The 27,904-nt window shown below is 41.1% G+C and overlaps 2 protein-coding genes across 3 annotated transcripts; one reads left to right on the top strand and one right to left on the bottom strand.

Annotated features, from left to right (window-relative positions):
- Window positions 1–4: 4 nt before the first annotated feature.
- LOC111599114 (cGMP-dependent protein kinase, isozyme 1) lies at window positions 5–5,391 on the bottom strand. The gene is made up of 5 exons (XM_023314674.2): window positions 5,136–5,391; window positions 2,096–2,568; window positions 590–2,035; window positions 341–526; window positions 5–275 (listed from the first exon to the last, which is right to left on the bottom strand). Exons 1-5 carry the CDS (start codon window positions 5,271–5,273, stop codon window positions 113–115), a joined length of 2,406 nt encoding a protein of 801 aa, XP_023170442.2. The 5' UTR covers window positions 5,274–5,391; the 3' UTR covers window positions 5–112.
- A 3,589-nt stretch (window positions 5,392–8,980) lies between these two features.
- LOC111599107 lies at window positions 8,981–13,215 on the top strand. Of its 2 annotated transcripts, none has more exons than XM_023314660.2 (5): window positions 8,981–9,165; window positions 9,234–9,293; window positions 10,945–11,039; window positions 11,930–12,158; window positions 12,223–13,215. In XM_023314660.2, exons 3-5 carry the CDS (start codon window positions 11,023–11,025, stop codon window positions 12,985–12,987), a joined length of 1,011 nt encoding a protein of 336 aa, XP_023170428.2. In that variant the 5' UTR covers window positions 8,981–9,165; window positions 9,234–9,293; window positions 10,945–11,022; the 3' UTR covers window positions 12,988–13,215. The 2 variants fall into 2 exon arrangements, with proteins under 2 accessions (XP_023170428.2, XP_023170427.2); XM_023314659.2 differs by having other exon boundaries at window positions 9,221–9,293.
- Window positions 13,216–27,904: the final 14,689 nt, after the last annotated feature.

The raw sequence follows: 27,904 nt of genomic DNA, 5'->3' as shown, positions 1-27,904 counted from the left end.
TGCAGCTCACCTTTCTAAGCGGAAAGACATTTGTCTAAAATGAATTGCGATTTCATCTGCTACTTGGTCTTGGGTTTAGTCTGTACAGGGTATAGACTTAGAAAATATAAGGCTAAAAGTCGACATCCCAGCCAGAAAGCTCATCCGGTGGCTCACTGGGATCACAGGGAAACCGATCAAAGTAACGCACGTCCGTGGGATGAGCAATAGGTCGCACAAAGGGCGGTATCAGCAGCTGACTGGACAAGCCATCCCAGTCGAAGCCGAGAAACCATCTGGAAAGAACAACAAATTTGTAGCTCAACTAGTTTCTCACACTGTCCTTACTATATCCACTCACTTGTGCTTTTTGATATCCTGTATGCCTCCAGTTTGATAGCCCAAACGTTCGGAGGGCACATCCCGGCAGAGACGCTTAATCAGGTGCACAGCCCAGCGGGAAATGTGTTTGGGAAATGTGATCATGTCGATGCCTCTTAGGATCAGGTTATAAGTCTGCATGGGATCGGGAGCGGTGAAGGGTGGTCTGTGAGGTTAAAAAGTAAACTTTAGTAGAAGTTAAAGATTTGATTTTCTACTGCAGACTTACGCGCCATTGAGCAGCTCGTGTATGAGTATGCCCAGAGCCCAATAGTCCACGGCGCGATCGTGGCCCTTGTTGAGAATAATTTCTGGGGCAACATACTCCGGCGTGCCGCAAAACGTCCACGTTTTGGCGCTGTTCCCAATATACTTGGCAAACCCAAAATCCACCAGCTTCACATAGCCGCGCTCATCCAACATGAGATTCTCCGGCTTGAGGTCCCGGTAGAGTATGCCACGCGCATGCAAATACTCGAAGGCCTGCAGGACACAGCCAATGATAAACTGTGCTGCATTGTCGTCAAAGGAGCCACGATCGCGCAGCATTGTCCAGATCTCGCCGCCCATGCACGCCTCTAGCAGCATATACACGTACTTGTCGTCGCGGAATGTTCGATAGAGACGGCAGATGAAGGGAGAATTGGAGCTGAGCATAATGCTGCGCTCGCTATAGATGTGATCCTCCTGCTTGGTGTCCACAATGTGTCGCTTCTTCAGGCACTTCAGCGCAAAGATGTCCTCTCGACCTTGATGATACGCCTTTACCAACTCGACTCGGCCAAAGCCCCCAATGCCAAGTGTGCTGACCACCTCAAGATCGGTTAACTGCAAATCCGGATACTCCTGTTGCGCCTGCGCACCGAACGACTCCTCGTTGTGGGCCTGAGCCTGCTTCATGGCCAGCATGCGATCCTCATCGCCATAATCCTTCTCCTTTAGCTCGCAAAGATCGCCGATGAGGCGCTTAAACGAATCCCGATCGAGGCTGAGGCATTCCACGCCCGGCGCCAGCGCAATGATATTGGCAGTGCGCTTATCCTCATTGATGAGCGCCTGTTCGCCAAAGTAATCGCCACGACCCAAAGTGCGCAGCTCCGTCTCCTCCAGCGCTGCTGGCGTCAGCTTTTGCGTAACCCTCACATTGCCCTGCGAGATGAGAAAAAAGCTATCGCCCGCTGTGCCCTGTCGTATGATATACGTGCCCGCCGCATAGAATTCCAATTCCAGCACATCCGCAATCTTGGCCAGCAGCTGTTCGCTGAGATTGCGCAATAGCGGCACCGACTTCAAGAAATTCACGCTATTCTCGATGCGCTGCAGCCCGGTGCGCATCATAATCTGCTGAAAAATGCGACGATCCAGCACCCAGACCCGCGCCTCATCACTGATGACTCGTATGGAGGCGGTGCGTGTGCAGTTGTAGAGTATGGCCAGTTCACCAAATGCTTTGCCCGGCCCCATCTTGTCCAGCACCTTGCCCTGCTGCATGACAGCGAATTCGCCCGCAGCCGAGACATACAAATGGGCGCCGGCGTCGCCTTCTCTGATGACAAACTCACCCGACTCTATGCTCTTGGAGTACATGGAGTCCACCAGTTCGCGCACCTGCGAGGCATCGATGTTCTTCAGGAAATCGTTGTCCATGATGGCATCCTTGATCTGCTGCTTGGCGCTGAAGTGGTACAATAGTTGTAGCTGACAGATCGCGTGTAGCGTGGCAGCAGTCTCTCACCTGAAGTCTTTGTCGTATTTGGGTATGGTTGCATTGTAGGACTGTTGCTTGGACTGAACAGAACTCTCCGCGGAGACGCCCTGCTTTTTGATGGCCGCCAGCAGCGGTTTTGGACGCACTTCATCCGATGTTGCCACATCTGCTTTTAATGTATTGTCCACTGTTGTTGCAGTGTCGGTTACTGTTTCAGTTGCTGCAGCTGTTTCTGCTGTTTCTGCTGTTGCTGCTGCTGCTGCTGCTGCTGCTGCTGCTGCTGCTGCTGCTGCTGCTGCTGCTGCTGCTGCTGCTGCTGCTGGTGCTGGTGCTACTTTTGTGTTCTGCATTTCATTGCCATTGCTGGCTGGCATAACCAGACCGCAGGCGCTGCACACATGCTCATGTTCTCGACTGCTGCTCACCTCGCCGCACTGCTCCGGCGGCTGTTGGCTGTTGGACAAGCTCACATGGCTGCTGGTGGTTTGCTGCAGCACGCTCTGCAACGAGCAGCAATGGAATGACAATTGAAAGGCGTCGATTAATCAATTCGCCAGCCAATTGAGTTTCCAATTAGCGGCACATGTGATGCAGCTGAAACTCAATTTAAATGGACAGCCAATGACCCCCATTTCGTCGCCTCTCCTGCACACACACTCTCAATAAATATCGGAAGGGGACCTTCGCCCAAAGTGGGCCATTCGTCATTATACCCATCAGCTTATCTCGCACGGCGCGTAAATAGCATGCATAAACTGACCCCAAAAAAAGCAAGGCGTTAAGATAGCACTGCCAAAATCTGAGCACAGCTCATACGTATATATGTATATAATGCCAAAATAGTAGATAAGCCAAAAGTCGCAACTCCCAGCGGCAATCAGTTCCTGCCCTCCACACATTCTACAGACTATTTACATAAAAATTAGCAATTCAAAAATTGTCTGCGCACTCTACTTGTATGCGCTGTAACGCACTAGATATAAGGGGTATATTGGCTAAGAGTCTTCATATATAAGAAATATGTATGCCCTATTCATAAGGTATGGAAGTGTATATTGGTTTTATAGACTGTTTGGTTGACTAAATGTTTGTTTTATGTAAGAATTCCAGACCAGAATATATTTTCATCAAAAACGTTTTAGGCAAAGTATCTCAAATTAGTTAGCTTTTGAACTTTGTTTACAAAATATATATTAGAAGGCTTAGAAGTGTTTAAAGCATCAACGGCTAAACAAACACTTTCAATATTGTCTTTTAGGCAATTAGTTTCCAACTTGTAGGGTATCTTCTAGTCAATTACGTTTTTTCAATGCATTTGAACTATTTTTTTATTATTATTTATTATTTTTTATTTTGTGGCATTTGCTTTGTTCTCTTCTAAATGCGCGCGTGCTGGCGCCCGTTGAATTTATGGAATATGCCATGGTGTTTATTTACACCAAACACAGGCACAGACCGCTTACAGCTCGTAGATGTTAGCGGGCTCAACTGGCAGAGGGGAGGTAAACGCACGACGTCCAGCTAGAGCAGCATTCGCAACCGCAGACAAAGCTAATGCCGTTGCTGATCCGGCAATTAGCAACGCACAGCAGCAAATCCCAGTGTATCTGTATCTTCATTGCCAGCTTTGTGTTTGTATCTAAAACTGTATCTGTATCTGTATCTGAGCGTGGACTCTCTGACAACTTTTGCTCTTTACGCTGCGACTCTGTGAAAATCTCACGAAGAAGTGCTAAACGCTTAGCTCAATAAAAATGCTTTACAATTTAAATACACACGCATACGCACACTCAAACATAGGCCTCAGCTACGATGAGCAATGCCAAATGCTGTTCAAGTACGAAATTAACAAGAAACAACCGGCGTATGCGTAATGCCGAACCCGAAATACTCTTTTCGAAGAGGTATGTTAACAACATGTTGTTCAAATATTTAAAGAGTCATTAAAGAGCGATTCTATTAATAGTATATTGTAGTTTTTTTATGATTTTGTAGCCTGAATGAATGTTTATCTGTGAATTGAAGATTATTCATATTCACAGTTTTCGCACTATGAGGCAGACGGCTCTTCATGGCCATAGCTACTGGGCTGCTAATACCAATTAAGCATAATTATATATTCAACAATGTCTGCTGCAAGTCTTCACATGTTTTCCCACAAAATTCTACTCCCTGTTGTCAGCAGCTTGCGAGCACAACTGAATGCCAGCCGCAAAACCGCTAGACCAGATATCACCGGACTGTCTGAAGGGCGTAGGACTGGCGGTATCTACATATAAAATCTAATATTGTCTGTTGTCTATTAGATAGTCGCTGATATCTAGTGCTTAGCTGGGGCTGCTGCTGTGCTTGAGATAGCGACATGCGACGCAATTGATACGAGTGTGCGAGCGTATTTCAGATACTTCTCTGTATCTGTGCGAAAACAAATTAGTTGAAAATATAAAATAAAAATAGAAGAAGAAAAGGCACAAAGCGTTGGCCAATTGTTGCTGCTGGTGTTATTGTGCCGTTATCTGCGGCGCGACAACAATAAACAAAACAAAACAAACAACAAACAAAACAAACAAACGATGCACAATGACAAGGGACATCTGCCCCTTCGGCTCGCTGGCATTTACCCTGATGACCTAGGCTGAAGAGAGCTTCTAGTTGCCTCCTATTATTATTATGTCTATTGTCTAGTATTTTTCGCTTGCTTATTGCTGGCTGCAATTTTGTGACCCTTTCATGGAATTGATTATTTTTCCTGATGTTAGAAACTGAAAGAAAACTGCAGTCGAAAATTCTGATTTTATGTCTAGATATTGGGTGGCTTATATTAGTTGCCTTAGTTGAAATTTGTTTTCATATTCATGATTTTTTGTGACTCGCTTTTAATAGCCCTTCAATCCAGATGTTTCAATTATTTGTGGCTATATTTTTAGGCAATTTTCTGCCAGAAAACATTTAGAAATCATCATAATTATTTTTTATAAAATATTTAACTACAATTTTTGATCTCTCTCTCCCACTCCCTCTCTCTCTCCCTCTCTATCTCTACTCTATTTAGTCCACCCTTTCTCACCTTCAGCTTGTGTATTTCACGATGCAATTTGACCAGTTCACAGTCGCGTTCTCGCAGCTGCTCCTTGAGTATGTGCAGCTCATTGTTTAAACTATTAACGATCGAATCTCGTTCCCCATCATCCATTATCTCAGCCATGTCAACTGCTCTCCGTCCAATCGCTCAGTATCGAATGCCAATCAATTGCTAATTGTCCCATTCAGGCAGACATGCACGAGTGTAGTTAGCTACCCGCTTTGATTCGCTTTCGCACGCGTTCCGTTGACGACTGCCGGCTGCTGACTTCCGAGTTTATAAGCCGATCGACGCGGCGTATGTGTGATTTTCAAAGAGAGTGAACAAGAGAGCAAGAGAGAGAGAGAGCGCGCACACAAAAGAGAACGTTCGCAAAAGTGTGATACGAAGAGATCAGAGACAACGTTATCAGTTAAAGCTAGTTACAAACAGATAACTAAAGGGGTTGGGCGCATTAAATTTGCATAATAATAAAATGATAACGACGACAATTATGCGCGTGATCGACTAGAAAATGCCCTGTAATTGGAATTAAAGCTATAAAAGTGAAATGACTGAAAGGTTTAAACGAAGAAATTGTCTAATAAGACTATAGGCGATATGTTCGATATACTATTGACTATTGTGATAGACTATGAGTAACCCTTTATCCAAGAATAAAATAGTGTAGTGTAGTGTATGAGTGTAAAAAGAATTTGATCAATGTTAAAATGAATTTTAAGCCAAATTAAGTAGCTCAAAAGATAATTATTTAAAATATCAATGTAATATGTTTTAATAACATTAAGCTCACACATTTTTACACAGACTTTTAAAGCCAGCAGGGTATTACAACAACAACAACAACAACAGCAACAGCAACAGCAACAGCGACCGCGTCATAAGCAAATGCAGAAGCCAGCAGTAGATGCTTTTGTGCTTTGGCATTAAAACAAAACTGCGAGACAAAAGCTGAGCGTAATTTGATGATGACAGCTACGCTGGTTAATGGTGAGGGATGGGTTGGTCTGGCTTGGTGAAGGGGCTGTAGCGCAAGGGCGGTACGCGGGCACAAAGCGTAAAAATGCGAAATGAAAATGAAAATGGCAGCGCAGATGTGAAAATGAAAGCTAAACGAGGCGCGGGCCAGCAAACAGCCAGAAATAAAATTGCTTTACAGCCATAATAGAATTATAGTGCCCACTATGAAGCGGCGACAGAGACGGACCGCAACACGGTCGCCGACGACACAACACCAGCAACAGTGGCAGCAGCATAAGGAGTCGAAAAAACGGAAGAAGTGCGGGGAAGGCTCTGCTAAAAGCAAGTGAAATAAAACGCCAGCATGCCAAACGGCGAGGCAAGGACACACTGATTTGCTGGCGGCAATGGCAGCAACCGGAGCAACGCTTCATCCGCTTCGCGGTGGCCCACATTTAATGTGCTCATATCTGCGGGCTGAACGGGGTGACGGCGATGGAACGGGTAACAGAAACAGACAGTGATATATGTGGGCTGTGAGTGCGTGCTAGCCAGCAAAATGCTATTGCGATTTGTGGAACGTGACAGCATGGAAAAATCTTTAGGCGCCGTAAGGCAGGCAAAGGATTAGCCAACGACACACACGGCGTATGCGTAATGATGCTGCAAATGATCTATTACAAAGTGAGATAGACAGGCGAAGGAGTACGAAAGAGAGAGAGAGAGATAACGATATAGGATAGTATTTCGTAATTTAATGGGGAGACTCGACTCGACTCGAGTCGAAAAACTTTGACACTTGAGCGCCAAAAGCTGCGATAATTATCTGAAGCAAAACTGTAACGACTGGGCCAGAGCCTCATCTGTGCAGTGGCATAGTAGTTGGGGAACAGGGAACTAATTGCCCCTGGGACATGTCGCATTACTTTAAACGTCAATCTGCAAGGCGACTAATTAATGAACGCTAATTTGAACTATGCCCCGAGCCGAGGTAATAACAGTTTACTGAGCTTGACGCTATCATAAAACGTCTGTGGCACATTAAGTGCAGGATGCTATAATGCACGGATTACGTAGCAAAATCACAGCGGCACAAATAGATAGATAACCAACAGACTTGGCTATACTTGGAAATACTTCAATGACAGCAGTTTGCACCAGGTCTAGCTGCAATTGTGCAAAGTAGGAGTTGATTCATATATATGATGCTTAGCGCTAATGCTTATAGCAGGTAATTTTATAGTACTTAGTTGTATCTTAATTCTTTTAAACTCAAGAGTGAGCTGCGTGCATAAATAGAGTCTCACTCAGAAGAGTCTCATCTAATGTAATTAGACGCGCCCAGCTAATCATGAATAATGAAAATAAAATGAATGTGCAGCAGGCAGTTCCCTTTTGGACTCACATGCAATTCGAGAATTTCGATGTTTATAGCAAAGAATTTCACACGAGTTGCAAATTATTTTCTATTAGAAACAAAGCTGCCATTAAGCACTTAATCACATATTACCATTGACTACTCATGGCTAATCATTTGATATACTGAGTCATTATTATAAGCATTGGCTAATAGAACTTTCGTGGTTGACTTATTCTTGCAGTGAAATTGTCTTCAATTTAAGGCCACAGCAATTTCAGTGCGAAAACTTAACGTTTTCATAACTAAACACAAGCCCGAGGCACTGGGTCAAGCGAAAATTACATACATGATATAAAAGCACTCAGGTGTATACACATATTGGTAAATTTATGCTGTCACATTGTAAATGATTGATGAACATAGTTACATAGTTTTAATATGCATTTTATCATCATTTGCTCCGGCCGTGCTGTGCTCCATTTCGATACAGAAACAAATAATCAGAAGTATAATAAGGTTACCTTTGCCCTCTCTGGATGTCAATGCTAACAGACTGGCTTGTAAACTCGCCACTTGTGCGCTATGTTATTAGCTTGGGATTCTCTGTGACATAACTAAGCAACACAAAGCTTCAATTACAAGAACAAATCCTGGTCAAGGCAATCAGTGTAACGGGCTAACAGCATTTGTTCGCCAATATTTACATAATAGAACTTGCATGTCTGTTACTAGCTGAGGCACAAGCCCCCAACCCCCTTGGACCACAACCCATGACCATAGTCATAGTCGCATTTATCTCCATACCAATTTGCGCTTTGCATTCCTTCCAGCGCTGTCACTGACATATGCCAGAAATGTCATTCAGTGGTGGGAGACGAATCAGGGCACTCAGCGGAAGATAAGTGTGATAAGTGCTACACACAGAAAGAGACACAGAGCGAAAACAGTGGCAAAGGCAACAGAGAAACAAGTAAAAAATGCTATTGCTAAAGCTGACCGGGAATTAGATACCCTATATGCATAAATACACATGTGACAGCTTATCACAATTTAAAGTACTCAATCGATAACATATCGATCGTAACAATTTTTAGAAACTCTTAGATTCTGCCCTCTAAAATGTATACTTTTATGACTCTATATAATATGTATTCACACATACTCCATACGTTATCCACTCATTTCGCTAGATGTGCATAAAAGCCAAAGAGTTAAATCGATATATATCGAATTTGGAAAACAAGAGCATTTGAGCTATCTTTCGTCAAGTCTCTAAGATCCAAGCGTTGCCATCACACTAACACAACACTTTACCCACGCTTTGATACATTTTCAATAAAGTACAGGGTATTGCCATGCCCCAAAGGAATGCGAGTACATGCATAAAAGGTGGCAAATCAAGCATCAAACTATGGTTATGAGTTGATAAGTATATTTTTGCCATCGTACTGTCATATGGATATATGTTAAGCAGAGCTTAAGCAGGCTTTGATACATTCCAATGTCAGCACACACAGTTCCTATTTACTACCTATCAGTAGGACAGCAAGTAGACGTTTTATATTTTATAAAAGTATATAATAACATATTACACAATATTATTTGCATTTAGAGGGAGGGTAATCATAAAAGAGGGCCCGACACAGGGGTTCCGCAGCATACAGTCGACGGAATCCCCAAGAACCCTTTAAAGAGGTGAGCAATAAGTTCTGAAACAGCATCGCAAAATCCATAAGCCTGTCAAGCTAAGGTGTTAACTCAAGGTCTTGCAAGAGAAAAGGAAAGGAAGCTGGACAGGGAATACGACATAGCGGAAGGTAAAGGTAAGCTGCTGAACAGGTGAACACAAATCCATCTTACCGTAACATGACATTGGTATAATTATTCAATTAAAATCGCGACGCACTCAAATCCAGTGGCACAAAGTCCTTACGCATTGTGTGCACACAGGTGAGACATGGGAAAAAGTGCCCACCTGGGATTAATTCCAGACAGGCTGCCGCTGCCTGCCGGCCAATAGCCGACCTCCAATCCGCTCTCAGTCCCCGCACATACATATGCACACGCACACACACACCTGCACTCACCTGCCCCCACCTGCCATGCCGCGTAAAACTCATTCATTTTCGGCCTTTTGTTGTTTTATACTCGGCACTCGTATCTCTTTTATTGCCTCCTGTCGTGCCCTTTGTCATACGCTTTCCTCGAATCGAGCAGACGAAACTTTTCGCTCCACGAAAAAGTTAAGGCAATCAAGATATGGCTATAAGTGTATTTGCACAAGTAAAGAATACGTATGAGTTCGCGCTCGCATTTTACGACTTTCCATAGACAGTTTAAGCAGATTTATAGGAATGAACCAATTGAAATACAATATAGTGAAACTGCATATATGAACTCGAAGTTGTAGTTCATTAGAGCACGTTGCTTTACTGTGCCGAAGTATTGATTTACGATGCAAGTGCAGAGCGGATGGATAGACATAAATCTCAGCTTCTCTTTTGCACTATATATTGAATTGATTTTCATTATACAACATAACTGAATTAGTCAAGTAGAATTAGTAGAAGACTAAAACTCATCGCAAATTAAGCCATGAGTACGTCAATTATCAGTAGATATATGAGTAGATTCTCTTGAGAAAGAGTTCCTTTTTCCATCCCTAGTCTCTAATATACTAATTCACTTGTCATCTCCCTCATGAGTTTACGTTTAATATATTTTATAAACTTAGTTTTCACAAATATCAATTGCTATAAAGCTGTGATTATGCAGATTAAACTTAGCCAGAGTTAAGCTCACATAATCTATAAAAATTCAGCTCGATTGCAATTAAAACTGAGCTGCTAAAGGAGACTACGCCCACAGCTCTATTCTCCATTCCAACCTTTTCCATATTCCGTATTCATATTCAATCAATTTTTGTAATAGTATGCAACAGTTCAAATTAATAAATCTATAAAAATAAAATAATAGCTACGAGCAAATATTGTGTTATGTCAGTTGTTCGTAAATTCAGCTTGATATATATTTGACATTTATTATTTATACATGCAGTCAATTCAATGAGCATGTCTAGAGGGTATTACATATTCGGCCAATCTAAACAAATAAGTAAAACAAAATATAGCCGCTGTTTTTTTGCTTTGTTGCGATTCTCTTTTTGTGTTTGACCGCTACGCTTTGTGTTTTTGTGCGTTGCAAGATAAATAGTAACATGTTTGCTTTGGCTGTTCAGGAGGCTCTGGCTTGCCCCATTCAGGGCCCAAGCCCAAACTGCTATCTCAATGGCCGTAAACCCAACTGGTGGTATCAGCGGCACACGCATCATGGCCTGGCCAGTTGAATAATTCAATGGACGGTGCCTGAATGGATTCGGCGTCGACGTCGGCGGCGGCTAATTTTCGTGATTTCATTTACATGAACTGTTATTATGTGATTGCTTTAACTAATACTCTGTTCTCTGTTCATTAGAATCGGACCTAGAGCGTTTTAGATGCACGTGGAAGTATTTTATACACTTTCTAAGAGATTTTTACTTATTCGTTTACCATGGAGAAAAAGTTAAGGTAAGTTGCTAGCTTTTCACACTTTCACATTTCATATTCCTTGTGGCCCGCAGCATTCAAAGGCCAAAGCAGAAAGACCTCGCTCTTTTCTATTCGCTCTCCCATCCCCCTTCTTGCCCACACGCTCTTTCTCTTTACCCAAAAATTTTCCATTGCAAATAAATTTAGATTTTTGCCTTCTATGACGGTCGTGGACTGACTGCTGCTTTCTGGACGAGATGTGCTGCTGGCTGTGCGTGTTTTTGAAGTTTTGCAAATTGCCAAACACACACACTTATATACATATATATATATGTATATATGTGCATGCATATATATGTGCGGACAATGATAGATTAGTAGTATATGTGTGTGAGAGCGTACCATCAGCTTTCGCCCTCTGTCTTTTTCTGGCAGTCGCAGTCGGAAAACTTCAATTGGCAGTTCCAACAAATTTCTTGCAACAAAATTAAACTGTAATTGAAAAAGTCAATTAAAAAGTTTCGCATTTTGCCGCTCAATGAGCACCAGCAGGACAGACAGAGATGCTGATAGTTAATGGGTAAGAGAGAGTGAAGCTGGGACATTTCCACAACTCAGTTTTTACACTTTCTTTTTTTTTTGTGCTTTGCCCTTTTGGGCAGCGATTTTTGTTGGCAAATTACCAATTAGCGTTAAGTTTTCATGGTCATTAAATTGAACCGGGCTGAAACATTTATGAATTAATTTCATGACAAACCGTTTACTAGCCAAGTTTTTGCAGGAGTTTTAGTGGAAGCTGGAAGCGGCTTCATTTACCTTTTGAGTAAAGATTTATCATTTAATATTTTATAATTATATATATATATATATATATTATACAATATATGATACATTTTTATAGCATATTTCTTACTCTGCTCTTCACTCAGCTTGCATGACTATGAAATATTCTACAGAAGTGCCCTGTTGGGAAGGCAACAAGTACATCAAACCGTGCCAAAGACTGTGGATAGATTGAGCACGTTCCAACACATATGTCGCGTGTGCGGCTGCAGCGACGACGGACACTTCGTGGAGTTGGACAAATATCAAGAGTTTGAGTTTGAGCCGACAATAAGCAACTATCGACTGCTCTTTCAGCGCGCCTCGTTGCAGTTTGTAAGTGACCAAATTAGTATTATAAATAAGATATTGTATCTACATGCTTTGTACCTATGTTTAGCAATTCAATACCATGCCCGATCTGCCAGGACGTATTTGCGGCACATGCGCCTACAAAGGGAAAATCTTTTTCCTACTCACCCGCCAGTTTCTGATCGGTCAGCAGATAATGCGCACGGCTGTCACCGATTTTTACCGGGATAACTATGGCATTGAGCCGCCCGAGCAGCTGGAAGATCTATTGCAGTTACGCAAGCAATTAGAGCTCGTCAACAAAGGCAAACCAAAGTCGGGGAGGGTAGCACCCGACCGCAATAAGAGCCCAATCAAGGAATGTGTTAACAACAAACGTAAAAATAAATTTAAACGGTTGACTGCAGGTGATAATCACTTTAGTTCAGACGCTGTAAACTCGACTGTGTCGGCCAATTGCATGACCGGCAATCTCTCGAAAAATCGTAAAAACCTAAATGACCGTCAGGTGTCGCAGTCAATTATCAACCTACATCAGCCTGACAAAAGTCCAGCTCATGTCCAGAAACCCAGCCAAAAGTCAGGATCGAATGGGCCACGTGCTCCTGTTTTACGCAAGGATAGAACTGAGACCAAGTCAGCCATGGACAAAACGGATATCGTGGAATGTCACATAACGCCGCGCTTGCTAAAGAAAAACATTCGAACCGCCGAACTGCTGCCCGTCAAACCTCTGATCGATTACCAAGCTCAACTTAGTGAAGCCGACGGCTTGCCAAATAATTTAAATGTGCCGCTATCCAAGGCTCAATTGCAGAAGAAACTATTGGAGCGGCGCAAGCAATGGCGCTAGCTAGACTCCATGGCCTTTTTTTATAGATTTTTAAGTTAATTTATTTGTATTTAATTGACTATAATTTATGGCATTTAATGGGTATATTATTCGGCTTGCATTTCGACACAAACCTCATTGAAATTAATCCATTTATGAAATTTATGTAACTTCCACACTCATTCCGGAAGGTATTGTCATGTCATAAAAAAAGAAACAAAAAATAAATAAGCCCCATATAAAGCACATTCAGACTCTTTTTATATAAATCTTACAATCTTTGGAATGAAATCGATTTTTATGAAAGCGTGCTTCAATCTAACAAATATGAACTCCATATTTCAATCAATTCTTGCATATTTCCTATCAACACATTGCTTGCCGAACCCATCGATTAATACTGTCAGCTTGAGCATCTTACAAGAGTATTCGACTGAAGAATACCCTGTTAAATGAAGACACCGTAGTCTTGTGTCTTAAGGCATATGGAAAAGTAACTCCTTTTGTGTACCATATGTATGATTCTCTTTGTATCAAAAATATGCAAAATATCCCATTTTTTCAATATCTGAAGGGTATGGACTAAGCTTCGACTTTTGCAAACTTGCTGCAATAACTACTAACAAGAAGTTTCTTTGGCAGACGGAAGTACAAACTAAGATGGATTTGTTGGCTGACTACTGGCCCTGCTACGCACCCAGCCACCCTTGGCTGGCTCTGCCCCCCTTGCTGCCTTCATTCTAGCCATGGGGCGGTATTTAAAAATGCAACAAGCGAACGCGACTCAATGGGAAGGTTTTTTGTATTTTTCGGCATGTGCTTTGAAATCAGAGCACAAAATCGATATACAAAAAAAAAGGAAAGAGAAAAAGCGAAACAGCATATGAGAAAAAAGGCATTGCGAATATTCACAGCACGCTGTGGGTCAGTGAGTGTTGGCATTTTGCAGTATGAGGTGCTGTGTACAGAGGAACGGTGGTTGGTGGGGATCGGAAGGGCGTAGGTCATGACGGCTGTATAACGCCAGCCAAAAATGCCAAACAAATTGATTGGAATCGAAAACGAAACGTAAACGAAAACGATTCATATGATTGACTGGCTGACTGATGGACGACGGCCATCCTATGATGCAGGAGGCGACGAGCCTGAGCAGCATGAGCCATGAGCCAGCCATATGAAGCTCACACAAATGGAACGGGATGCCAACTGATTTTTGGCATTGATTGCATGCTTTTAAGCACAGCAAGCCCATCGGTTCGTACCTGCTGTACTCAACATAACCACGAATTCAGGTTAAAACGCAAAAGTCCACACAAAATTTTGCACTGCATTTAATTTGATTACATTGGAAAAGTCAAAACTGAGTGAAGAAAAAAAAATAGAAAACAAATTATGAGAATAATACTTGACTCTAGAAAATATCCTGTTTTGAGGCAAATTAATCAAGATTAGATTTTTACTAAAAATAGATAAATATGGGTAAAAATTAAATTTTAATAAATTTTTGAAGTGCATGTCATAGATTACATAAGAACTTAGATATCGATTCTTATCGATTAATATAGCAAATATATATTTTTATCAATGTTAGATATGCCTAACAATTTACTAAGCACTATAAACTGCATAAAATTTAAATTTCACCAATAAATAAATGACCATCGATAATTATCGATTTGTTAAAAATAATCATATTTTTTAAATAAATAATTTTTATAAGTTGTAAGATACATTATAAAATTTATTAGCTATTTCTTCTTGGCAACTTGATGATACCCTTTTCGGACAGCTTTTTTATGCTTTTACAGGGTATATAACATGAACATGAAATAGTATTCATTTTGATGAATGCAATTACGCAACGAGCTATATGTCAAATTTGCTGAGCGCTATTGTTGTTGTTTTTTGTGTGTGTTGGTTTTGTAGTTGTTGCTGTCACTGGCATTCAGAGATGCAAAAATTGTTGCATTATTTGCTGGCCATTGCCCGAGGCTAAAAACTGCCCGCGGTGAATGCGTTGCCATTCACATCAAGAATTGAATTGAATCGAAACGAATTGAATTGAATACCATTCAAAATGTGACTCTCATCCAAGCACAATACACCACACATACACACACACACACACACACACGCACACACAATGCTCAACTCTCAAACGAATCGAACAAACTCGACGTGTTTATTCACTGCATTTCCTGTTGATATTCAACAAATGCCATCGTCGCATTCACAGAGCACAGCAGTCAAACGTTTCCACCTAGCGACTAGCCGCCACCGCCACTGCCACTGCCAACACCATTGCCTGCAAGCTCTTCCCTACCCTTTGCAGCGTTTCCACCGCCATACTAACTGCATCCCGTTGGCGCTTCCCATAAAGGAAACGGGAAGCGCATTTGCAGCAGCCGCCGGCATTGCCCAGAAGTTCTTCATTGATTTTTGTCACTTATTGTTTGCAGCGCGCAGATGTCCTCGTTACCAGCTACCACTGTGGCCCCAAGCCAACCCCTATACTGCGCCCCTATGCCAAAAAAGAAAAATTTGAGCTTTAATCGTTTCTGGTTCGCTGTCTCAAGTTTTCAACCATTTAGACGCCGCGCCACAGCGCTGAGCTGTTGCCAACCCTATCTACCTTCTGCTTTGTTGCTTACATTTCACAGTGGCAAGCTCCCAAAGCCCCCACCCACACACACCTTTCGTGCATATTTATAGCCTGTACTTGAAGTTGACAGCAATTGCAGGGCAGAGTATTTTCAAGTTTATAAGTAGCGTTGCCGTTCAGTAATTTGCTGAACTTCAATTATACTTATAAACATAAACAGCTTAGGTTGTCATTAACAATTAATTATTATTATTAATACACGAACTTTTAAGAAAATTTAATATTTTGTTGACAAAAAAATACTAAAAATATTAACAGATTTATACAAGGACAGGCTAAGGCGAGAGCTAGAAAATCACTGGCTTATTTAAGCTATAGAGAATTTTTTTTTAAATCAAGAGTTTGCTGAGGTATTAAATATGCGTTTGCTTTCTTTTAAAATTCATGTTATGCGATATCCGTTCAATATATTCATAAATATAAATATATACATTTATATCTTGCTTTAAGCGAACGTTTTTATCAATCATTGACACAATTTTTTGTAATATTTGTAATAAATTTTATAAAAGTTTTTTTAAAATATTGTAAGCATAGAAAATGGTCAAAATTGTTGGCATAAGTGAGGAAGATAAGTGGCAATATAAAGTCCACGCTCGATATTTTCCTTATATATATATAATAAAAAAAATTATTTCTTCGCATTTAGATAGATATCTTAACGTGTCAGACTTAATTTAGTTTTGGAAACAGCAGCAAAAATTCTTTTATACATTTTAGTTTACTAAATTCTTTGGACATCAACTATTATTAGTTTCAAATATTTCTTGTCTCATATTATGAGTCAGTCTCTTATACATTTATATAATTTATTGCATTTAATATTGTGAATTTAAATATTTGCAATCTGTAGTTAAATTCAATCAAATTCCAAGCAATTTGTCTAAGCAAAGGAACATATCACATTCATCGTGCAGCATACTGTTGCAGTCTTCAATAGTGTTCTGTTGCGATTTTCATTTTGATTTTATTATTTATGAATTCTTTATTTTCTTTTTATGGTTCCTCTTTTTATTTTTGCTCTGCATGCACTTTTAAATTTTTTAAGCTGCAGACGAGCCTCGTGGCCATTCGTTGTGCTTTGTTCGTTTGGCCAAGCGGCTGGCAAACATTTTCTGTATGGTTGCAGCAGCAGCAGCAGCTGAAGGACCTGCCCGCCTGCCACGCCTACTGCACAACGAGTGCGTTGGCTAGCGCAAAAAAGAAATAACTGTATATATGCAATATATAAAAAAAAGGAATGGAAAAAAATTTAAACTAAAAATGTTTTATGCATGAGAAAACCACAACAAAGCGCGTAAATGTCATTTCCTTTACACTAAAAGGATACTTTGAAATTGAAATTGTGGTATTATTCACACACACACACACTTGTATACACACACATACACACTCGCATACACTGACAGAGAGCAGCCAAAGAGCTGCCATGCAACGCCTTGCATAGCCTTTGCCGCCTTTTGTTTGCTGAGGTTGCCGCCTCTATGAGCACTGAGACCCTCTCTTATTTCTTTTCCATTTCTCCCTCTGTATGGGGCAGAATGTCTCAATAAAGGCAATTGGCGATAGAGATGGCGATGCCTGGTTGCACAAATGCAAGTTGCATACTTTGCGGCTAATTACGCTCAACAAATAGCGGGCGAACGGGCGAAACTAGTTGAACACAAAAGTACACAGAGAAAAATAATATCGCATTGTTATATTTTTAGATCAGGCACATTAAGGAAAAGGAGTGAAGTGAAAAGCCAACTCCAGTTGAGCATAATCAACAAGGCGCTGTGCCTTGGGTCAAGGTGAAGTTAGGTAAACTTAGCTCAAGTTAAGGAAAGTGAGGTCAAGTTGGGTTAGGTAAGGTTAAGCTAAGTTAAACTAACTACAAGTTAGGTTAGGTGATGTTAAATGACGTTAAGTTCGGTAAAGTAATTTTAAGCCAAGCTTCAATTTGATGCTAGATTAAGTTTAAAATAACCTAATGAACCTTATCAATTAGTTTTTGTTTGCTTAGTAGAAGCTGTATTAGTTTAAGCAATGATAAGTTGCCTCAATTTGGTATAAGCTAAAATTAGTTAAGACTAAGATCTGTTAAGGTTACGTTAGATTCTGGAAAGTCCTATTAAATATGCGCTGCAAGAAAGAGTTAGCCTTGATTTTTAGTTATGATGGATCCATTGTGAAATTATTCAATTCTCTTGCCAGATGTTAAGAGATGAATAAGAGCAACAGTTACTTAAAACCTTATTTCCAGATGAAATCTGCTTTTACACAAAAGCCCAAGCTTCTACCTAACTCTTCAAGAAACATTCAAATTTGTAATTCCACATCATCTTCCTACTATGCGCTTGCACAAAAAGGAAGTGACATATTTTCTCTCAGTGCAAATACCTCTTGACTTTTGCTTAAACTGAACATCTACGTTAGAAGAGAGCCAAGTCAAACTTTTCGACGGCTGCTCAATGGATGCGCCCTGAAGTATGCCAAGGAGTAAAAGTTGTAGAAAGAAAGACGTTGTCTGGCAACGAACGAAATTGGTATTGGACATCGTACGATGGGCAATGGGCATTTGGGCATTGGGGCATTGGACAACAGGCATTGAATGCTCGGGCTGTGGCACTCTGAAAACGCATAAATTATTCAAAACTTTGTGCTCCGACAGTTGCAGTCACATGGAGGCCCAAACTACTTACAACAACTGAAATATTCATGCGTATGAAGAGTTGCGGGATGAGCGAAAACAACGACAATTATGCAAAAAAGAATGGAAAAGAAGAGAAAAACAATTGCAACAGGAATTGCAACAAGAGGACGGCAAATTAATACAAATAAAAGCAAATGAAATCAAAAGGTCGGCGGTTTGCATTGTTTGAGGTTGGTATTTGCATTGCGAATGAATGAACAGCAAAAGTGGTGCGGATTAGTAGTGCGGAAAGGGTATGGCAAATTGGCCAAAACCGCGTCGGCCCGACACACACACACACACAAATCAACAGCGGCGCCTAAAAATGGCCAAAAGCGAAAAACTCAAATACCCGAAAACGCGAAACTCAAACGTGAAACATGAACCGAAGACCAAGTGCTAGCCGAAGCCGAAGCCCAAGCTCTAGCCCAAGCGAAAGCCAAAGCTGAGTCCCGGATCCGGATCCGGTTGCCCAACATTTGCCACAGGCTGTGCGCCGAAAACTTTTACGTGGCTGAACCACTCAAATGAGCGCCCAAAGTTTGCTTTATGTGCCGCTGACGATGATGGCAATGGCGATGGCGATGGCAACAGCAAAGTTCAATTACGGTCAGCAAATTGTTTCGCAATTTGAAAACACATTTTCATAGTTTTTACGCTGACAGCGCCTGAAAGTAGGCAGCAGCTTTCCTCAGTCATTGTATTTATGATACAATGGGCTAAGCCCTCACAAGTTGCGACAAAAAGTCTTTTGATTTCAGAGAAGCTTGAGCTAAACATTTAGCGATCAAAGAATCCATTAAATCACAGGCAAAGTCATGTAAAGCACTAGACTTTAAAACTCAAACAGCAAACAGGTTTCAACCTCTGAACTCTTATTTGTTTTTCTTTAGCTAAATATGCAAATATTCTGTTACTGTTTATATTAATTTCCCTAAGCTAAAAGTTTAACATTAAGTAGCTAAATATATTCTTCGTATTAACTCACTTTTAACATGGGCAAAAACTCGAAATTCTATGACATATAACAAAAGCTCAGCCTGTCATCTATTAGCTTAAAGTGAAAATATTTTCAATTACACTTAAGCAGACTTATGCGTAAGGACTTATGTTTAAGGAGACTTATAGGCAAATTGTAGAGCACAATAAGCAAATTAGCATTACGCTAATTGATCTCTAGACTTAACATACTAAATACCCACTTAAATATTACGTAATCAGGCACATGTTTTCGCCTCACTAGTCAGCCGTGGATTATGAACAGTAAACCAAGTAAAATCACTTGCAAAAACTCGCTTTACGCTTGATTTATTACTGAATGTCACAAGGAGCTTAATTTATCCCACAGTGCCAGCAGCTTAGAGAGATGGGGCAGCATCCAAGACGGAGCCACCATCAGCCACAAAGTATGCAATGAGCAAGTACCACGCACAGGATTTTAATCACGATTTGCGCATATTGCGTAAAATTGAATTTTCAAGTAACCAAAAAGTTTGCCCAGACTTGGCATTTGTATATCTTTGTATAGGTGCGACTCTGTGTGTGTATTGGTGTGCATAGGTGTGTGTGTGTGTGTGTGTGTGTGTGTGGGAGGGTGGTGGCATTTTAATGACAGATGCAGTTGTTGCTCTGCGTGACGTGTTTACATGTTCTGCCTCGTCCAACCGAATTGTTCAACTATTTGCTTCGACTTAATTGAGGCATTGCCTGGTGCGGCAGCAGCAGCTAGAGTCAGACAATGCTTACAAGACTAAGTCCTGCCGTGCTGCACAATAATCTCTCGGTTGTCAGACGCCCAAGAGCAGCAGCAAGAGCAGTTCCTCTGATGGAGTTTCTCTCATGCTGCACATCTCCTTTCCATTTCCATTTCCCCTTCCCCTTTCCGCATCCTTGCATGCTTTTAAGTAGTTGCAGTCACGGACGAAACACTGCTGCTACAGTTGCTCCAACTGCTTCTGCTGTAGCATTTGCTGCAGCTACTGCCGTTACTGGCATCATTATATTTGTACAACGTTTTAATTTCATTAGAAATTCATGAACTGCAGCGTCGCCACTTTAAGTTTTAGCCCATTTGAAAACTGAATTCTTTTGCCAGTTGCCTTTAAAACACACACAACAAATTCAAGCAGCATTAGGCTAGACGACTAATGAATACACTTTTAGGCATATATGTATAAAGTAAGCTGTTTCATTAGAATATTGTGGATATATTGGAAACATTGTCAAGTCCCGAGTTGATGTACGTTTGATTAAATTATCTTGCAGAACAAAACGTATTTTTGCAGATCAAGAACTCATTTTGTAAACTACCCTTCATATAGCTCTAGCAAATATAGATATGTTAAATTTTATAAATAAGCTTGGTAAACATTTCTTCATTCACAAAAATTCATAATTTATGATATAATATTCACATAACAACTGTATAAGATACAATAACGATCCAGTCTTCTCTGACGCTGAGACCATATTTTTATAGCAACATACGAATGGACAAACACATAGTTATATATACTCATCTGATGCTGCTGATCAAACATTTTTAAGTAAAATAAAACCATAAGCTAAAGTCTACTCTGCCCATTCACATTTCATGAGCAAACTATAATGCCTGCCAATAGAGTATTCAAATAGCAAATGTCTTTGGGTTGAACGCAAATTCAATTTAGTCTCAGGCCGCAGCGTGGCGTATTTTTTAATGTTGCCACTTCGGCAATAGCACAAAGGAGCCACTCCACACATTTTCAGTGTGGCCACTATGCCAAGACCTTTGACCTCCATGTCCGCAGAGCATTTGGGCATAAATTGAAAAGCATATCAAAGGCTCCTTTTGATGCAGCACAATGGGACGTATGCGCGACATTTGCAGTCTCGCAGCGAACGAAACGCACTTTTTAATTTAATATTCATAAGCAGCAGTTAATGAAAAACACTTGTAGTCATTATTAGCCCAAGACTTGAGAGAGCCGGCGACGCCGCTGCCGCTGCAATATCCGTGCCGCAATAACGCAACCTCCCCCCAACCCTTAAAGTATGGCCCAGCGCTGCCATAATAAAATGTCAAATATGTTTGGCGCAATTTAACCGCAACGCAACAATCTCCATGAGCTTTAGGCGGGCAGGCAGGCAGCAGGCTCCATAGCTATAGCCAAGCTCTCGAGTACGCTTAAGGACACTTAGGGATGCTATTCAATGCCGAGCATGCGGATGAAGTGTAAGCACAGCGCACGACAGGATAAGGAGATGAGAGAGCCTCAGAGGCTGAGCGGCTGGGCGTCTAAGAGCTGGGGGCCAATCTCGATGTCGTGTGGCAGGTAAAAGGGCACAACGAACGCGACAAAGATTTCAAGTTTAAGTTACACTAACAAGTAATACATGGGCACATGTGGCTTGACGATTGCTGCTGCTGCTGCTGCTGCTGCTGCTGTTGTTATTAGCATAAAATGGCAACGTGCCACACGTGCTGTGGGCGGCTTAAAGACCAGCTAAAAGCTGTACTACTATTGATTTTACAGCAAAACATATTTCACTTACAACCCCATACGAATCGAAGGCCGCAGACAGAAGACGTTGCATGCCACCTACACACAACGATCTGAATGTGTGGAATTGACATTGCATGCCACTTGAGGAGCATGCCAAGCCAACCGGACAGTCGGTCAGCCGTGTAGCCAAGCAGCCAGTAAGGCAGCAACAGAGCCAGGAAGCAGTCAATAAAAGTCCACTTGAATTTCAGCTGACATCTCAATTATTTTTGCTCTTACGCTTTGCCTTGGGTTTACCTTTTCAAATGAATGTCAGAGCTGATGGCGTGTTGTGTGAATGCTGCGAACGTGACACGAGCAAGCACGACTACGTTGTATTTATTGATTCTCAAGAAATGGACATCAAGACGCAGTTATGGAAAGATATAAAAAAGACAAATATCAAAGTAAGAGAAATCTTTGAAGAAAGAAAAAATAAGAAAAAATCTCTATATTGAAAAAAAAGCCAAAAGATCTGCCAGAAAAGCAGAGTTAGACCAATGAAAGCAGAGAACACGAGAGAGAGGGAGAAGCGAAATGAGAAAAAAATATGTGAAGACTTAGGCATTGTTAAGAGCGGAAGTCTGCTGTTTATAAGGACTAGCTCATAACTTGTAATCAGGCAGACAGAAAAGGAAAAAAGCCAGTCATAAATATAGCAATACAAATCTAAAAAGATATATGAAGATAAAGCTAGTGAGGAAAAACGAAAGCGTGTAAATGCACGCATCTCTACTGCCAAAATGAGCGAAGCTGACAAAATAATCCATCATCTACACAGACAGTGAGAGAGAGTGAGACAGAGAGCGACACATAATCAACACGTGCCCATCTCTAAGACGCACACAGACAGAGATAGAGTGAGCGCAAGCAGCATCCACAATCTTGAACCACCTGAAGGATCAAGTCTCAAGGTCTGCGCTGTGTGACTGTGACAGCTTTTGACATTGTGCGTGGCAAAAATCACTTTTAAATTACATACCACAAATCGCATAGAGCATTAAATATTTAATTGCTTCGTGCTGCAGGCAGTGGCAGGTTCATAGGAAATGCCATTAATTAATTACATGCGACACACCTACAAATGCAAGACAAATCCCTAAAGGATGCACAATTTGCATGGCCCACAAATCAAAGCGAGATTAACAACAACAGCAAATTTAAACGCCCAGCCTTAAGGCTGCTTAGCAATTAACCCAAGGAAATTGGTGAACAACTCTGGGAAATCTGAAGCACTGAATTGAAATTGAAAGGAAAAAGCATTTGCCAGTCATTTTACATTTGAAGTTTTTCGCTTTTCTTGTTGCTGTGCGCGCCAAGAAACATTCAAAACGTAACAAACTCATTTGACCAACTTAAGTTGATTACGCCCGGAGTGAAATGCCGGGACACGATATGAGGAGCATAACGGCTGGCGAGGCGAGGGAGTGGCATGGGACGGCGGGACTGCAGCCTCCAGTAACAACAATAACAAACAATTCATTTTGTAAGTAGGATTGTGCGTCGCGCATTTTACGCAGTCTGCGACAAAATCTCGCGCGCGTTCCCAACCTTTCGTTACGTGGGAAAAACTGAAGATTAGGAGCTTGGGATGGCGAGCCAGTGGCAAATGGAGACATTACAATGTGCGACGGGGAGAGACAGTGGGAGTGGGAGAGAGAAAGAGAGAGAGAGACAGAGAAGAAAAGTAAAGGAATTCTGTCAAGCTGGCATAATCTGCGCTCAGCGTCGTTTGCTTATTTGCATAAAATAATTGAAAGGCGAAATTTAAAAGAATCAACAAAGGCGACTAAGCAGCGAGACGAGAGACCAGCAAAGCAAAACGAGAAACAAGAACCAGAAATGTACCAAAAGACTACTTCAAATGGACAAAGGCAGCGCTGTAAAAACAAGTACCAGTATAAATCAGCTATGTGATCGACTAGCAGATACCCAGTCATGAGTTAGAAACTACAGAATACGACTATATGCAGACATGATTTACTGAAAAACCTTTGATAAGTTTGATCGATTGACATTAAGTGTAAAATAATAAAAACTATTGACTATTTGTAACAATGTTACTAACGATATTTATATTTATATCGATATTTATATCGATTTGTAGAAATGATAATCGATAATACATCCTATGCCAAGACAATCAAATCTAAAAGTGCTTCCATTCTTTACTTAGCCTAAAAGTCATTGACTAGTTCTCATCGATATTTATCGATTGCGATTAGTATAAATATGCATAAATTTGCATAGTACATTTATTTGTATGCTACATAAAAACTTATATTTAAGATTTGATATTAAACTTTAACGTTAATTTTATCGATCTCTTTCGATATCAAAACAATCGAAAATCTCAAGTAAAGTTGATCTTATCATTTTCAAGATACAACCACTCAATTGAATGCCTCCAGAATCAGTGTTATACACATCTGGTCGCAAACCCAATATCAATATACCCATTAATAAATATTATCAATTGGCACAGGGTATAACAAGAGAAAACTGTGAAATAACAACGGTCAAGTGGACGCGCGCCCTGCAAGTGCACTAATTACTTGTGCAGTGTCCCAGTGCAGAGGCTGGCTACCCACATAAAGGAAGCCAAAGGAAAGCCGTTGCCTTTGAACAGGTTCATCATGATTATGATGATGGGTAAGTCTCTCGGGTACCATTTGACAATTTAATTGCACGCCCAGCGACATTTTACTGGGCACAGCCGATGTAAAATAACTGTCTGCTGATTGACTAATTGGCCACGGCTTTGAGCTCCGACTTTGTTCGCGCTGTGTTCGTGTTCGTGTATGTGTATGTGCTATGGCAATTATACGATTTGGGAGCTGCATCCTTCACTGGGCAATTAATAAACGGCAGCAATTCAATTAAATAGTATTAAATATGGTCAATACCTGAGCGACCATTAAAACGTGTTGGCCAAGTGCATGACTGACCCAAGCGAATGCTTGCTGGCTGTCCCTCAATTAGCCGCTGCTACAACAGCAAGTCAAAAGGACGCTGATAGAAAGTATACAACGTGAAGTTACTCAATATTGCTAGATGCATAATCGCTAAACAAATCGATAATAATCGATTTACAGCAAAATATTCGTTAGTTGGCAAATCTGTTAATGGACAGTCTTAAATTCTGAGATTCACCCATGTGCCTTGATCCTCATTCACCTTTACGTCAACTTCACTGCACTTCCTTTTCCCATTTTTTCCCATTTTACAGGGTATCAGGGCAGCGCAAACAAGCAACTGTCAATGGTCAATAGTAAATGCTGTCTGTATGCGGTAAACGAGCCGTAGAAGGGAACTGGGACACATTGCAATCGCATCACGTCAACAGAAAGCTCAGCACTTAACTGTCACAATTAATTGACACATACACCCGTATACAAAACGTATTTAAATGGCAATGGCAAGGACAACAGACAATCAAATGCGAATCCTGGCAGCCAGACGGACGTACAGACAAGAGCAGCAGCTGTATAAATACGCATTCAGATTTACACCTACCACAGACGCCCACCGCCACAGCGCTTGTCGCTTGCCAATTGTCATTTTCATCAACTTAATTGAATTCAACTTCGAACATTACAATCAGCGAATGCCAATGTGTCAGAGCGAGAGGTAGAGACCAACAGAGAGATAGAGAGAGAGAGCGCGCGAGGCAACCACGTGTTGCAGCTTCGCTGTTTATCCAGTTAACACAGATATCAAATTCGACAGAGCCTTGTATAAATTTTTTTAAGTCTACACGCACTTTTACCTGAGAGTCGCCTGTGCCTCAGCCAGATTTAAGTGTCACGTACACAGGTGTTGCGAGCACCTGCAAAACCATACCTTATAGTCGGGCATATCCGACTGCGATATGCCCAACAGGGAAACAAAGCTTGAAAGACTTAACCTCTAGCTTTGCCTTTCACACGGGAACTACAGCACACAACTAATACGCCCTGTCGCACTTGGTAAATAGAGTATTAAGCAACAGCAGCAACAACAATGCCTGACGTAAACAGGTAACGCATCAGATTTTAATTATGCAAAAAGCTGCCGCTGAAAGACGCTGATTGATTGTCGACACTCGACGCGAATGATGAAGCTTAAAATGGCACCGAAAGTGGAACTGAAACTTAAGAACAGCAACTGTAACAATGGACATGAAGAACAGTGTGCCGAAAACTGAACAAAAATCAATAATTCAATTTGGGGAAAAACTTTGTAAAACAATAGTCATCTTATAATTTCATACAGATCCCAGCTGATTTAACGTTGCCTGCTTTGAGCTTAAGGCACGAAAAATATTGAAGATTTATCATAGAAAAAACCAATATTTGTTAGGTTTGCAAAGGAAAAAAGTTATTAAAATAAAAATAATAATAATAATAATAAGTAAACATATTTTTATTAATTATAGAATCAGCATAGAGCAACATTGAGGCGCAATAATGCTTAAAATATATTCCCTAAAATATGAATTTTTAGAGTTAATTCTTACCGACTTATCTAGCTGTAGAAACTTTACTCATATGCAAGATAAACTATAATAATTGTATTTAGCTTTCAAGCTGCCTTTCTGTGATATATGAGACATATGAGACCTCTTTCATAAAGTTAACGAATGAACGTGGTTTCGATTTCGATTAACAGACAAATGTACATAATTAGGGGAAAGTGAAAACTTGGTCTAAAACTGAGATGAAGTAAATGTTTTTTATTAATTTATAATCAAATAATAAAATAATAAAATCAGTAAAAATAGTCTGCTTCTATTTCCAGCCACCTTTAGCTCTACTCTATTTAAGTGAAGGTATTTTTGAACAACCTGTGCCTTTATAGCTGCAACAATTTCAGCGTTGCCTACCTACCTAGTCTCGCTGCACTATGCGCGGTCTTCAAAAATGCAACGTCTGTAACAAGAAGTTATGAATACCGACATTTGGCTGCCATTACCGTGTGACCTGACTGCCGGCACATCCTGTTGGGCCAAAGGCTTGCAGCTCTTTGCCGCCCCGCATGCCTCTTGGCTGCCCACATTTGCCTGCCACGGCTCAGACTCATTGGCGCTATCGATGTCGCCGCACTCTTTGGTAAATGACAAAAATGTCCATTAAATTTATTGAACGTTTCTGCGCTGGTTGCAAGCTCATCAGCTCCATTGGCAAGGCTTCTGCTTTTCAGAAAAGGGAAGAGAGTGAGCTCTTGTTGCTGTTTCGTCCGAGAATACTTTCGCTAATGGCTGTATTTTTGGTTGGGGCACTTTAACATAAAAATAAAAACAGATTTTCATGTCATTTCAACAGCTCCTTCAACTTGAGCCAGTTGCCTTTGGCGTTGCACTTCAATTTCAGTTTAAAGGAACAACCTTATGTGAGGTAAACTCTTCTTTTTGTGCCCTCGTCCATGGTGCACAGAGCGCATTTCCGAGCTCGTTGGAAATTACATTTTTTCTGTTGCTCCTTTTTGACTGACAGCTGGCATTGAAATTTCAAATGTCGAAGCAATAATCTGTCAGCCAGATTTGATGGGAGCAGTCAGTACTTTCGTATATCTAATCGAAAATGCATGCTTCTACAATTTGATTTGCCGGAAGCGCGCTTCGATCATGTGAGCCATGCGGACGATAGGAGTGCTAACAAGTTTCAAATTTTCTGCCAAGAGTTAGGCATCTTAAAGGACAAGGAGACGGATGGCGGACAGGCCTGAGCGCGAGTCCTGACTTCGTAAAGTCTCCACACACATCGCTGCACATTTTATTTCCGGCAAATTAGGCTTTGGCCGTGCCTGCGCCTGACCACAGCAGCAAAGCCGTTTTTCTTCTTAAGACCAGCTTTTCGTTAGCGTTGACATTGCTCATACGCCCCATCTCCAATACTTAGCTCCCAGCAGACCGTCATCAATACAAAAACATGAAAATGATAACAGACAATTTATTGGAGCGCAGCTCTATGTCAGTTCAAGCACACCCACCGCAAGCCGACGCCCACACACAGCTCCTCCCAAATGAGTGGGCAGCGCCTGGCTTGCCGCACAAAAGTAGGCAACAGAAGATAAGACCCAGACACAGTGGGCCTGATA

The sequence above is a fragment of the Drosophila hydei genome, unplaced genomic scaffold (assembly GCF_003285905.1).
Source record: "Drosophila hydei strain 15085-1641.00,03,60 unplaced genomic scaffold, DhydRS2 tig00008114-arrow-pilon, whole genome shotgun sequence".
NCBI classification, from domain to species: Eukaryota; Metazoa; Arthropoda; class Insecta; order Diptera; family Drosophilidae; genus Drosophila; species Drosophila hydei.
The sequence above is the reverse complement of the archived record's forward strand: the minus strand, read 5'-3'. Positions and strand labels throughout refer to the sequence as shown.

Excerpts from the sequence above, each read along its gene's own strand:
- LOC111599114 (XM_023314674.2), bottom strand. The coding sequence starts at position 5,273 with ATGGCTGAGATAATGGATGATGGGGAACGAGATTCGATCGTTAATAGT. Across the intron at positions 2,569-5,135 it reads GTGAAATACACAAGCTGAAG|AGCGTGCTGCAGCAAACCAC; the intron begins GTGAGAAAGGGT and ends TGCTCGTTGCAG. Across the intron at positions 527-589 it reads CACGAGCTGCTCAATGGCGC|ACCACCCTTCACCGCTCCCG; the intron begins GTAAGTCTGCAG and ends TTAACCTCACAG.
- LOC111599107 (XM_023314660.2), top strand. Across the intron at positions 12,159-12,222 it reads AGCGCGCCTCGTTGCAGTTT|CAATTCAATACCATGCCCGA; the intron begins GTAAGTGACCAA and ends ACCTATGTTTAG.